General features: G+C 36.8%; 1 protein-coding gene across 1 annotated transcript in view; it reads right to left on the bottom strand.

Annotated features, from left to right (window-relative positions):
* LOC117322792 overlaps window positions 1-13,947 on the bottom strand; it is a 71,576-nt gene extending 57,629 nt beyond the window's left edge. Inside the window, exon 1 of the mRNA XM_033877736.1 lies at window positions 12,472-13,947. Within this exon, the coding sequence (XP_033733627.1) occupies window positions 12,472-13,947 (1,476 nt within the window). The remainder of the gene's footprint in view (window positions 1-12,471) is intronic.
* Window positions 13,948-14,403: the final 456 nt, after the last annotated feature.

Below are 14,403 nucleotides of genomic sequence, written 5' to 3'. Positions count from 1 at the left end.
ATTCCTTTTTCAATCCTATGATTGATCGACTCTATCTTCCATTAATTAATGTATGATTGTGCTGAGTTTCACAAGGAATCAAACTTCTCAATCAAAACTTCCATATTTTCCTCCAGTTCACATCAGCTGGTTGTTGTAAATTATGCACCAGTTACTGTGATAACACTACTTCCCCCAGACATCTATTGATGTTATATCAGTTCTGAACAAGAGTGTCGTAATCCCAATTAACATGTGATACTATATGGTAATACACATTGTCTGTTGGCGTTTACCAAGTTCAGTTTACCTGTGGACAATTATCGCGTAGACAATAAAACAATAACACATTGTGTAGTGTACAATATCCAACACATTCCTTTGTTGAGTTCCTTATAAGGGTATATGCTGTTCTATTTCAAAAGGTTTCAACAATGCAGTGGCAATTCTTCTGATCTGGATAAAGCACATGTCGTAATTGACAATTCGGGCTAATTATAACAACCCACATCACACATGATATTAGTACATCTATATATATAATTATAGATAAAAAGTGCAGGGTTTATGTACATATAATTAGAACCTGTCTGCACAGCTAGATTAGATATCCACTTATTTGCCAACAGTGATCACTTGACCCGAGTATGTTTGGACCACGTATATTGTCCCATTTCCGTGGTTTTATCTAACTGGAGCAGCCAGAGGTTATACGTATCCTGCCTCTCAGGCCCTTACTGTATAGTGACTGGAAGTGAAAAATTAAACCCCCTATTTTGTCCTCACAAGCTTGCATGGTAATATACTACAAATGCTGTGTACTATTAATTTGATTTAGATAAAGTATATTCAGAATAGGCTGATCATGCATTCAAACTAACTGTTTTAATGAATCAAAAGTGTAATTCCTTTCAAAACAAATGAAAAAAACCCAGAATCCTTGAAATAGATTAATTTTACATCACCTAAAATCCCAGGTATCTACCATAAAGTCTATTGTTTTACTGTGACAATAGGTATGTATAACTACCCAGGAGTGTGAGGGTGTTGGCCATGGTCATATATACTTGAATGACTCTAGTGTTCTTCAACACAAGATTCTATCTCTAAAATCTACCTAAAAGAAAGATATCTAAATGTTTACACACTTGACTTGGAGTCTTGTTTTATCAGGCGGGACACCGTTTTTATGTACCAATATACCTGTTTTCACAGGTATGGATAGTTGTGTAGTATAAGGTCTATTTATGGACTGTTATTGTTGTGTTCAGATGTTGGTTGTTCTGTATGTGGTCGACATATATAAAGCTATCACCAATATACACAAATACTTGAAGTGATAATCATGATAGCACAACAGCTGATATGAATCTTGCGCCTAGTGTTCGGTACTATAGGTTCTTACTTAAGGAAGATCAGCTTTATAAGGTCCCTGCAATCTAATGGTAAGCCATAAACATGGTTTATCTCAGATCTTTATTTTTTTTCTTCCGTGCCAGCAAAAAATTCATGATAAAAAGTCTTTATCAAAATCTTGTTGATTGAAAGAAGTTGAAAATACTTATTAATTACTTCAGCTTCAAAGATTTTCAAAGAACTGTCACTTGTTTGCTTCAAGTATATAATACATATATATGTCACGTGATTGTTTGGATCCTGAGTTTGCTTTTGATACGCCAAGATGGTACAATTTTTTTTTCGGTACAGGATTCAAATCAAAGAAAGGAGCCATTTTCATATGTTACTGAAGTTATTTTACGAATTGGGAAGTATTTTACGAACTGGTAATAATGCAAAGCTTATATAACTAATGGGTTGTCTCATAGTTTTTTTATATGGTTTTCTGTTGTTATGTATGACAGCTCGATAACTATCAAGTGTGTATACATGGTATTTGAAATCTTCAGCCAGGTTTCCTACGTACATATAGAGAAATTTTTTTTGCATTATATTCTGATGTCATTTGGAACATACCGGTAACCATATGATCACTAGTTAATTACACAGGTGATTATCATGTTATTTTGTGGTGTTTACAATATAACATAGAGAAATTAATCGTATTACAGATGGTGTTTACAATATAACACAGAGAAATTAATCGTATTACAGATGGTGTTTACAATACAACACAGAGAAATTAATCGTATTACAGATGGTGTTTACAATACAACACAGAGAAATTAATCGTATTACAGATGGTGTTTACAATATAACACAGAGAAATTAATCGTATTACAGATGGTGTTTACAATATAACACAGAGAAATTAATCGTATTACAGATGGTGTTTACAATATAAACCAGAGAAATTAATCGTATTACAGATGGTGTTTACAATATAACACAGAGAAATTAATCGTATTACAGACTCCTTAACAATAATAATGGAGACTTAATATTGCATCATGCTCAAAAATGTGAAGTCTGTAGTTTGACCTGGTACAGTAAAATCTTGTTAGGGAAATTAATGTTGTCAGACTTCGACAATATCAAACGAGAGGTACTACATGTACATATAAAGAAAGGACAATGAGAATCTTCAAATACACTTGTTAAAGAGGTAGCTGATGGAATATCTTATGGATCAAGGTATAACTATATACATATGGATCAAGGTATAACTATATACATATAGGACAAGGTATAACTATATACATATAGGAAGGACATTATTGTTTTATTATTTGAAGGTTTATCACATAAACTGCCCGTTCTGCCACGTTACACAGCCATGTCATACATATAGTAGGACATATGTGTAATAACACTATTGCAACGTCATAATAGATATATGACGTCATAATTAATATGTGACGTTGCATGATTGCATGATGAGAATAGTAGCTATATGATATACAGAATCTTACAATCTTGTAATGTGAAATTTATTTATGGTATAGAACAAGTGAGTGGTATATCCAATTATTGAATGAGTGAGTGGTATATGGAACTAGAACTGTCGTCCAGAGGGCCAACTCATACCCCCCGCCCCTCCACAGCTCCTCTGGTGAAGATTTTCCAACAAAAACCTGTTTTTAGTGAACGGGTTACCACGGCAACCTAAATTTGTGAGGAAAAAACCTGCATGCATACCTGTGTATTTCAAATGAAATCGGTTGATAGCTATATAGGAATTGTCCAAGTTGTCTTGACAGAGTTTTCCACAAGAATATGGGTATTGAAACCTGGTAACCATGGAAACCAAAAATTCTGTAAAGAAATATCATGCATGCACATTTACACATGGTCCCTATCACTCCTGTGTAGTTTGACTTGAAGCAGTTCACAGGTTTATGAGGAGTTGACTGGACAAAATTCCCCCTCACCCAAAAAACGAAGTATAGTGATCTGGTTACCATGGTAACCACAAAATTACAACATGATATAGATTACGCACATCTACAGTGTATTAGGGTTTTTGCCATAAAGTTTTGTTGAAATTTCCTCAGTAGTTTAGGAGGAGTAGCCGGTATATTGAATTTTCGAAGGAGTGCGTGGTATATGGAATTATTGAACAAGAGAATGGTATATGGAAATATTGAACAAGTGAATGGTATATGGAATTATTAAACGATCGAATGATTGGCATGTGGAATTATTGAACGAGTTTAATAAATTTCATACACAGACAGTCATGTAAGATCTATATGAAGTATTCTTTAAAAGATACCCTTACACCTACAATGCTGTAAGCATTTTAAACTGCAGACTATCTTTTATTTCATTTCTAGATATGGCTATACTAAATCTAGATATGGCTATACTAATTATATAAATCTAAAGCTGCTAAGTTAGGTGGTTTTTAACAAAGATATAATATTGATGTTTCCAAGTTTATGCTTTTTTATCAACACCGCCATATCCAATATACAAGTATATATATAATGCATATATATATATATATATATATATAATTATATACAAGAGGAAAAATCTAACAATACATAATTACCATACTGTCTATATCAAAGCCATTAGTAGCAACTCCTAGCAATACTTAAGCCTATATCAACGATATAATCTGGAATAAAACGATGATTTCTACAGATAAAGGCAGATCATCTCAATAAATCTGTATTAGTCAATCATGTGTGAAGTACACCTGATGTAATAGTCAATCATGTGTGAAGTACACCTGATGAAAATCCTCTTTGGTATTAGTGTGAGACATTTAAGTGAGGATAATAATCACCTCTACAGGGTGGATCTACCTTTCCTAAGTATCCACATACATGTACTGTACATAGAGATGTTTAATTTCTAAATGGCCCATCTATTGAAGGAATGTGTAAATGAGTAGGAAAATGAGTATATCGCAGAAAAATTACCATTGTAGGCTAAATCAGCTGTTCATTCTGTCATTTAAATACAATAAAACAATTTGAATTAAAATTTGAATTTAGAATACCCCCAATCTCTCACATATAATTTGAAGTTGAATTAAATACACCCCAATCTCTCACATAAAATCTGAAGTTGAATTTGAACAGCCCATGTCATGCAGCTCTCAAACAAAATTTGAAGTTGAATTTAAATACCCCTAGCTCTCACACACATACCTGGGGTACCATTGAATGATGTCTATTGATTATATGTAAGACAGATCTTTTATCTACTTTAATGAGTTTGATAACAAGAGGGATCTACAAATGAAAATCTAAGAGTGATCTATAATCATAACCAGGAAGAACTTTAAGTCAGATATAGCAATACTAAACTTTAACTGTCAGCTATTTTGTTTTTTGGATCAGACTTAAAATCAAATAACCACAACTATATAGACCAAGGGGAACCTACATATGAAGTTTGAGAAAAATCATTCCTGTAATTTTCAAGGCATATTGATATCAAGGATTGTTTACAGACCGATGGACGACACATGGACCACAAACGAAAAACAATTTGAATTGCCCATTATATGATGGTGGCGGACTAAAAAGGATGTACAGGCCGGTGCAAAACTTGGAAGTTTGAGGATATAGCATGATAGGGTCCAAAATTGTCAAGGAATTTCCATCAAAACTGTAGTCATACAAAGTTTGGTAAGGAACTAGTAAAATGGTTTAAACTTTCATAAAATAACCAGACAGAAAATATAATTACCAGCTTAATAAGTTAATATAGCTACATCACTCAAATTAATGAAGTCTTATAAATTAGTAAAATTAGTATGAGATTCCTCTCTTCCACTGTGAGCAGGAGATTCCTCTCTTCCACTGTGAGTATATGTGTGTTTCATTAAGTGACATAGTGACAACAATCTGTCGAGTATTTTTGTTCCTGGATGAAGCACCTGTGTCTCACAACCTGTTGTAATTAGCATTAATTTCCATATGTAACCTTGGTATAATACACCATGTATATAGATACCAGACAAACTTTTATATTGATATATCATTTGTTACACCGTTAACATGCATGCAGGTGTAATTGGATATCGTTAATTGGACATCGTTAATTGGATATCGTTAATTGGATATCATTAACAAATCAATTCAATAAACTCCAGATCAACATACACTTAAACACAATGACATTACTCTATATGTATCAGAAGTCTATCATTTAACATGTATATCTACTGATACTTTGTTTAACAAATTAATATATACCAATGGTCACCTGTGTCCACATTACAGACACTGCTTTAGTGTATTGACACCGACCATGCAGTCAGTAGTATTCAGTAGGAAGATTGGGTTGTCTCCCCTTCCATATCATTTGATATGTTAATTTCCAATTCCTGACTGTGCATGTAAAAAGTAAACTGATACTTTTTAAAAGTTGCAGACAAATTTGACAATACAGGTGTAACGATGATGTACTTATACGTATGTGGGGGTATACTTTTTCCATTTGTGTGACATTTAAATGTAAATGTACTGAAGATTTGATAAGAACCTTAATCAGTGCGTTTTTGTTATAAACAGAGCAAGTGAATGTATTTTGCTCAGGAATTTCCAGTGTATTGATAATTTCCAGTGTATTGATATATGACAGGTATTTAGTTACTTCATTAAAAGTTGTAATTATAACAATACCCTTTGTCAGCATATTAATTATAAAAAGTGTTTTTTAACTTGGAAACAGAAAGTAATTGTCTTCAATTTATTTGGTTGGTGTACTTCAAATACCTTTAGCTTGAAAAACAGGAAATAACACCAAATGTGACAACAACATCAGATCTGTTATCACCAACATCAGTTTATTCACAATGACATTGACACTCCTTTGTCAGAAATAGATTCAGAATCATCTGGATATGTCATCCGTGTGAGGGGCTTCTATAGCTAATTCTGGACCTGTCATCCGTGTGAGGGGCTTCTATAGCTAATTCTGGACCTGTCATCCGTGTGAGGGGCTTCTATAGCTAATTCTGGACCTGTCATCCGTGTGAGGGGCTTCTATAGCTAATTCTGGATCTGTCATCCATGTGAGAGGCTTTTATAGCTAATTCTAGACAATCTGTTGAATTCTATTTATAACGTACATCACCATTGGTTGTAAAAGAGCATGGGTCAACAACACAGCCGCCATGATTGAACTGCCCTCCCTGAATGGTACAGCATATCTTATTGTTTATGAGAATGTCGCTGACCAGTCATAACCTGATAGGCCATATACCATTCAGGGACAGATAGTCCAAGTTTAACATTTGATTAACAACAACCAATTGCCCCATCAGTAAATGACCACCGCTGTTGATAGGATGTAAAACAATGAAAACCAAACCAAAACTCATCAGAATATGCAATATTTCAATCACATAACTCCTACATAGCATTCCGAACTTGATCACCTGTCAACCCAAAAGTCGGGGTAAATTCCACAGTAGGATGTACATATGTCACGACAGCGAGACCAGATTCTCTCAAGCTACTCCTGTGTCCTACCTAGGAAGCTTCTGCATGCTTGTGTCCGAGCCAACAAGATCTATCAAGTGGCAAACCTTATAATTCTGATGAAGTTTTAGTGACAAGGACGCATACCTTGAACACATATAGGTTACCGGACATGTGTATAATACATGCTTATCAACTCTCCCTATTTAGAACAGAAACTTGCCATTTTTAATAAAAAATTTCAGCCTTCTAAATTATTCAAATTTAATAAAGAGATCCAAGAGGGATCTTGACGCCAACCATCAAATGACCTCTATCTGATCTCTGAAAGACTAATCTTTTCTCTACTTTTCTCTTCTTTTCCTTAATCATTTGAAAACAAATTAAACTGAAACTACTTATTAAATCTGAGACAGCTCCATCAAGAACTCTCAACGACACAACACGACACGACACGACACAACACCCCGGAAGGTAGAGAATTGTAACAATCCACACCAATCTGCCGCGGATACAGGTGTATATAGACACAACACCCCCGGAAGGTAGAGAATTGTAACAATCCACACCAATCTGCCGCGGATACAGGTGTATATAGACACAACACCCCCGGAAGGTAGAGAATTGTAACAATCCACACCAATCTGCCGCGGATACAGGTGTATATAGACACAACACCCCCGGAAGGTAGAGAATTGTAACAATCCACACCAATCTGCCGCGGATACAGGTGTATATAGACACAACACCCCCGGAAGGTAGAGAATTGTAACAATCCACACCAATCTGACGAGGATACAGGTGTATATAGACACAACACCCCCGGAAGGTAGAGAATTGTAACAATCCACACCAATCTGCCGCGGATACAGGTGTATATAGACACAACACCCCCGGAAGGTAGAGAATTGTAACAATCCACACCAATCTGCCGCGGATACAGGTGTATATAGACACAACACCCCCCGAAGGTAGAGAATTGTAACAATCCACACCAATCTGCCGCGGATACAGGTGTATATAGACACAACACCCCCGGAAGGTAGAGAATTGTAACAATCCACACCAATCTGCCGCGGATACAGGTGTATATAGACACAACACTCCCGGAAGGTAGAGAATTGTAACAATCCACACCAATCTGCCGCGGATACAGGTGTATATAGACACAGCACCCCCGGAAGGTAGAGAATTGTAACAATCCACACCAATCTGCCCCGGATACAGGTGTATATAGACACAACACCCCCGGAAGGTAGAGAATTGTAACAATCCACACCAATCTGCCGCGGATACAGGTGTATATAGACACAGCACCCCCGAAGGTAGAGAATTGTAACAATTAATCCACACCAATCTGCCGCGGATACAGGTGTATAAAGACACAACACCCCCGAAGGTAGAGAATTGTAACAATCCACACCAATCTGCCGCGGATACAGGTGTATATAGACACAGCACCCCCGGAAGGTAGAGAATTGTAACAATCCACACCAATCTGCCGCGGATACAGGTGTATATAGACACAACACCCCCGGAAGGTAGAGAATTGTAACAATCCACACCAATCTGCCGCGGATACAGGTGTATATAGACACAGCACCCCCGAAGGTAGAGAATTGTAACAATCCACACCAATCTGCCGCGGATACAGGTGTATAAAGACACAACACCCCCGAAGGTAGAGAATTGTAACAATCCACACCAATCTGCCGCGGATACAGGTGTATAAAGACACAACACCCCCGAAGGTAGAGAATTGTAACAATCCACACCAATCTGCCGCGGATACAGGTGTATATAGACACAACACCCCTGGAAGGTAGAGAATTGTAACAATCCACACCAATCTGCCGCGGATACAGGTGTATAAAGACACAACACCCCCGAAGGTAGAGAATTGTAACAATCCACACCAATCTGCCGCGGATACAGGTGTATATAGACACAACACCCCCGGAAGGTAGAGAATTGTAACAATCCACACCAATCTGCCGCGGATACAGGTGTATATAGACACAACACCCCCGTAAGGTAGAGAATTGTAGCAATCAACACCAATCTGCCGCGGATACAGGTGTATATAGACACAACACCCCCGGAAGGTAGAGAATTGTAGCAATCCACACCAATCTGCCGCGGATACAGGTGTATACACGAGGTCTAACCAAAAAAATCAGGTAATATATGCGTAAAAACAGTGAGGCCAACACGGCGATTCACTTATTGGTCCGATTTACTGGAGAATGCTCTCCAATAAATCAAACTATCGCATGAATCTCTGTGTTGGGCTCACCATTTTTATGCATTGTTACACATTGTTGTACATTGTTGCACTTTGTACATTCTGATGATGTTACATTTTGACAGGTTCCGGTTGTGTCTGCATGTGTTTTTCAGTTTTCGTTTGTTTCCTATCTTTGAATCGATGATCATGACACATAATACAAAAACAACGAACAATACCAGGTGTGAAGAACAATACCAGGTGTGAAGAACAATACCAGGTGTGAAGAACAATACCAGGTGTGAAGAACAATACCAGGTGTGAAGAACAATACCAGGTGTGAAGAACAATACCAGGTGTGAAGAAACAGTTACACGTCAGACTTCTACTTCCATTTTGTCAACGCATTCCTAATTGCAGCCAGGATCAGAAAAGTTTCAATATATATGAACATGAATATTAACATTGTTAGCTATTTTCCCCAAAACTCAACCTTGTATCCAAAATAAAAATTAACTCATTAATGCAGATTTTGCTGAGAACCTGAATGATTTCTGCGACATACAGGGAAAATGTTGAATTATGAAGCCAAAAATGATGTACTCTATGAGAAATAGCTGTAATCAAAACTGAACGACAGGCTATGGACGAAAGGCATTCTAAATTTGAATAGCTCTGGTGATGGTTTGGCTAAAAACTACATTAGTCTACCAATAAAAGCAACTTAATATATGCTAGTGTATATATAAGATTTATCAGTAAAGTTTGTCAAAAAAAGGTCAGCAAATGTTGATCAGGTCTAGATCTGAGAGTCTGAAGCTTGATAGAAAGACCCCAAAAATCTTCCAAATGGAAAATCTTGAATAGTTGAAAATTGTGATTCACTTAATACATTTAAAATTGTAATGTATCAATTCTAGGTTATGGAAGCCGACTTAATATTGATAATAATATCAAACTACACAGCAATAGTCTGTTTTCAAGTAACTTTAATTTTCTGCATGCATGGTTTTGACATGTGTATTTGATCAGGTATCAGCATGTATATAATATACTTTGAAGATTTTTCTGCTATCAATGGCATTCAAAATGAGCGAATCGTTACTATATATAACCCTAATGCATATCTGAAATTCAAGCCTTAGCAAATTGATTTTCGATCTAAATTAATTTTTACAATCTGACTTACATGAATTAATTGCAAAGTTAAAAACTGTATAGATTTCTTGGTTTATATTCAATAAAATCAAGTAAAAATTGCAGAAAATAATCAAGTAAAAATTGCTGAAAATTCTAAGATGAACTAGGTATATACACATTGGATGAGAAACCAATACTGGTGCATTATAAAGATCTAGAGCTGCCTTCAAGAGCAGGTTGATCGAGGGCCAAAAGTGTAAGCATTCAGTTGATGTTGTATTTAGGTGTACACATATGTATATCTAAAACAGTTTAAATATTCAGTAGATGTTGTACAATGTATTTAGATGTACACATATGTCTACATGTATCTAAAATAGTTTAAATATTCAGTTGATGTCGTGTTTCTATTTAACTTGATTTGCAACCTGATATTTTTGTTTATGTCTAAGAGTAAAAATGTGGCACATGTTACAGGCGAGCCAGGTTTTAAAGTTTCATATTTCCAGTACTGTCCTGGAAGATATCACAGACAAAGTTATATTGTCGTCGGTAACATATATATATAGTTACCACATAAAACCTACCGTCTCAAATATCCCTTAATAGGTAAGGAGAACTTACAAATAGGCCAGAAACAGAGAGAAAGGCTATCTGACCTCACGTCCTGTAATATAGGTCATTAGGATAACTTATAAATAGGACAGAAACAGAGAGAAAGGCTTAATTTGGAGAACTTGTAAATAGGCCAGAAACAGAGAAAAAGGCTTAATTAGGAGAACTTGTAAATTATAATGCCAGAAACAGAGAAAAAAGCTGTCTGACCTCACATCCTGTAATATAGGTACATGTAATTAGAAGAACTTACAAATAGCCCAGAAACAGAGAGAAAGGCTTAATTAGGAGAACTTATAAATAGGCCAGAAACAGAGAGAAAGGCTATCTGATCTCACATCCTTCACTACTTTGTCAATCCTTTCTTTGTCTCTGATTTGTCTCTGATTTGTCACATTTATAATGTAATCTACCCTATACAGTAATTATATAAGTAGTTTTGTATTTAGAGGTCTATAACAGGTCTATATGGATGTTGTCTGTACAGTGAACAGTTTGACTTGATTTATTTTTCTAACAGACTTTAACATTTCAGAAATATAACAGACCCTTCTGGAGAGAAAAAAAAATGTCCCCTTATTAATTCTGTGGATGTTGGGGTGGTGACAATTAATTACTGTAGGTTCTTTAATGGTTCAATGTTTCATGAGTTTTTACCTAAAGTCTAAAAAAAATACTGTTTTCTTTGCTGAAATTGTAAAACAGACTATAATATTCTCTGTTAATTATGATTCAAATACTTTCAAAGAATTAGTTTTTAGAATGTATTCTATCCTAAAACAAGAGGCCCATAGGGCCTGTATCGCTCACCTGGTTGGATTTGACCAAACATCAAAATAATGTTCATGTTCTATTTGTTAATTACCTATAATGGTAATGGGGTGCAGATTGTGTTTAGCTCCTTAATGCCCAACAGTGCTATATATGGTTATAGGGTGGGGATCCCAATGGTTTCTAAGATATATCAAAGAAGCTAAGTCCCTAGGGGTGGGGAAAGATCCCAGGGAAGCCACATCCTCCATTTATACAACGTTTATTCCCCTTTCCCTAATAATGATCAAGACTAAATTTCATCAAATTTCATTTTAAGTGTTCAGCACTATCAGGGATTTAAAGGACTCACCTCAATTTCCCCTACTTGGCCCTGCCCCTCCAGTCCCAGGGGAGCCACATCCTCCATTTATACAGTGTTTGATCCCCTTTGCCCAATAATGCTCCATACTGAATTTCATCAAAATCCATTCAAGCGGAACTAGTAGGGATTTAAAGCACTTAACTCAGTTTCCCCTATTGGGTCCAACCCTTCCGACCCAAGGGGAGCCCCACCCTCCGTTTATGCAACGTTTGATCCCCATTGCCCAATAATGCTCCAGACTAAATTTCATCAAAATCCATTCAAGTGTTCAGGACAAGTAGGGATTTAAAGGACTTTACTCAATTTACCCTATTGGGCCCCACCCCTCTGGCCCCAGGGGAGCCACACCCTCTGTTTATACAACATTTGATTTCCTTTGCCCAATAATGATCCAGACCAAATTTCAGACGGACGGCAGACAGACGACGGACGCTGCACCATGGCATAAGCTCACTGGCCCTTCGGGCCAAGTGAACTAAAAACAGCGAAAATAGAACGAATAGAATAACACTATCAATAGAGAGACTTACCTTGGGTTTGGGTGGAGGTTGGTGGGTATCCTCAATATCTGAGAGAGTATCAGAGGCAAATGACTCATTAGAACTTACAGAAGTACATGAGTTCTCTCTATTGTAGGACAAGTAGTCCATGGCAATATTTCCTCTATTTTTATCCTGAGAATCATTTGTGCTGCTTTCTTTGTCCAGTTCTTGCACTGGTTCACTATGGTCACTAATGACTACGGACGGTAGTTTTATATTCTTACATGTATGTTGTTCACTCGGCCCTAATCTGTTCTGTTTCTCCTGCTGAGAAATAGGGTATTGTTTTCTGTCTGTAGTCTTGAACCAATCTACAGATTCTTCGATGGTTATACTGGAACAGTCGAGACCTTCCTCTTCTGGAGTAAGGAGATCAACGGCAGAGTCAGCATTACTAGAACGAATACTACATATGCTACCACTGCTTCCACGAGGACTCAATAGTGCATGGCCAAGAAGGTTGTAATCACGTTCCAAATATCCTCCCCAACAACTCGCACTCTCACTACTCCACATTCTGTCTCGTGTCCTATCACTGTCCGACTCTACGTATTCACCTTTAAATTCTGTATGTGATATCGTACCCTTGAAGTGTCTCCTCACCAGTTTGCCATCCTCCTCATCACCAAACACTGATATATCAGCACTTTCGTTACAATTTGAATCGGCAGATTCTATTAATGATGGACTGGCTCCTTTGTTTAGTAAGTCTGTATCTATTGCACTTCGGTATTTAGTTTGAGAGTATGGAGAAGGTGTCTCTGGTGTCGGTGAAGATGATGACAAAGGCTGATATGAAAATGGTGACGATGTAGAAAATGAAATTGTTGATGTCATTGATGAAATTGTTGATGTTGCTGTTGGGGACAATGGTGAAGATACTGAAGATGACAATGTTGAGGAATGAGAATTAGTTTTTTTACCTATACTTTTATCCCAACGTACTGGGGATATATCCCTGCGCTGCACCAAATGTTTTTTGATGTATTGACTCTGACTGGGAGTAGAACTGATCCCCGTCCATCTTCTGTAGTCGTACTCGGACAGGTACCCTCTCTTACTTAGAGAGGCTGGTATCCTGTCTGGTCTCCTGTCATCTGTAGGAATCCCACCATCAAAACCTGAATCATAAGTTTCACAACGATGACCAGATGTTTGCTCTAATGAGGCCAATGAAACAGAGCGTATTTCTTTTTGATAACTGTTCTTTTGATATGACACGGAGGATTTGTTCCAACTAATGTTAGAATCCAAAGACAACCTGTGTTGTTGGAGTGTGTCTTGATGACCTACAGACGTGGTTGTAGAATATCGACTATGTTCCTTCATCTTCTCACCCTGACCAGGAGAGCATAACTCCTGGGTTAAGTTAGGACTGTTGGCAAAACCAGCACAAGCTGTATTGGTGACATCTCCACTGTCTTCAGAACTTACTGGGTTCTGATCATTCCCTTTGGTTGACATCGTACGACAATACCATTAAAGTGTCAACAGCATTTTCTGACGTCATGTTGTCATGACACTAGCAGGGCTTGATCATCAGTGAAAATAACTGAAAAATTAGGGAAATACAGTGTTGTCAAGAAACATGATTAACACATCTACAAAAGGAAACAAGAATATATATATATGTATATTGATTATTGTCTTACTGCCAGTCAATAACAAATCTATTAACAGATTTCCCATCCCTAGACAGGGTACGAAAATAAAATTACGATAAAAATACGTTGATGACAATAACAATGTAACACGCCTGCTGCCATAAACCTATTAGCAGAATGATTCCATTGTCAGATTATACAATTTCACTTATGTTCATCCCATTATTATCAGTGTTTTATACAGTCATCAGAAATAAAGCGGGCAGACCAGTCGTTCGGGGAAAGGATTCAGTCTAACAAAGTGATGTCAATGTCT

The sequence above is a fragment of the Pecten maximus genome, chromosome 3 (assembly GCF_902652985.1).
Source record: "Pecten maximus chromosome 3, xPecMax1.1, whole genome shotgun sequence".
Taxonomy (NCBI): Eukaryota; Metazoa; Mollusca; class Bivalvia; order Pectinida; family Pectinidae; genus Pecten; species Pecten maximus.
This window is presented reverse-complemented; position numbering and strand designations above follow the sequence as displayed.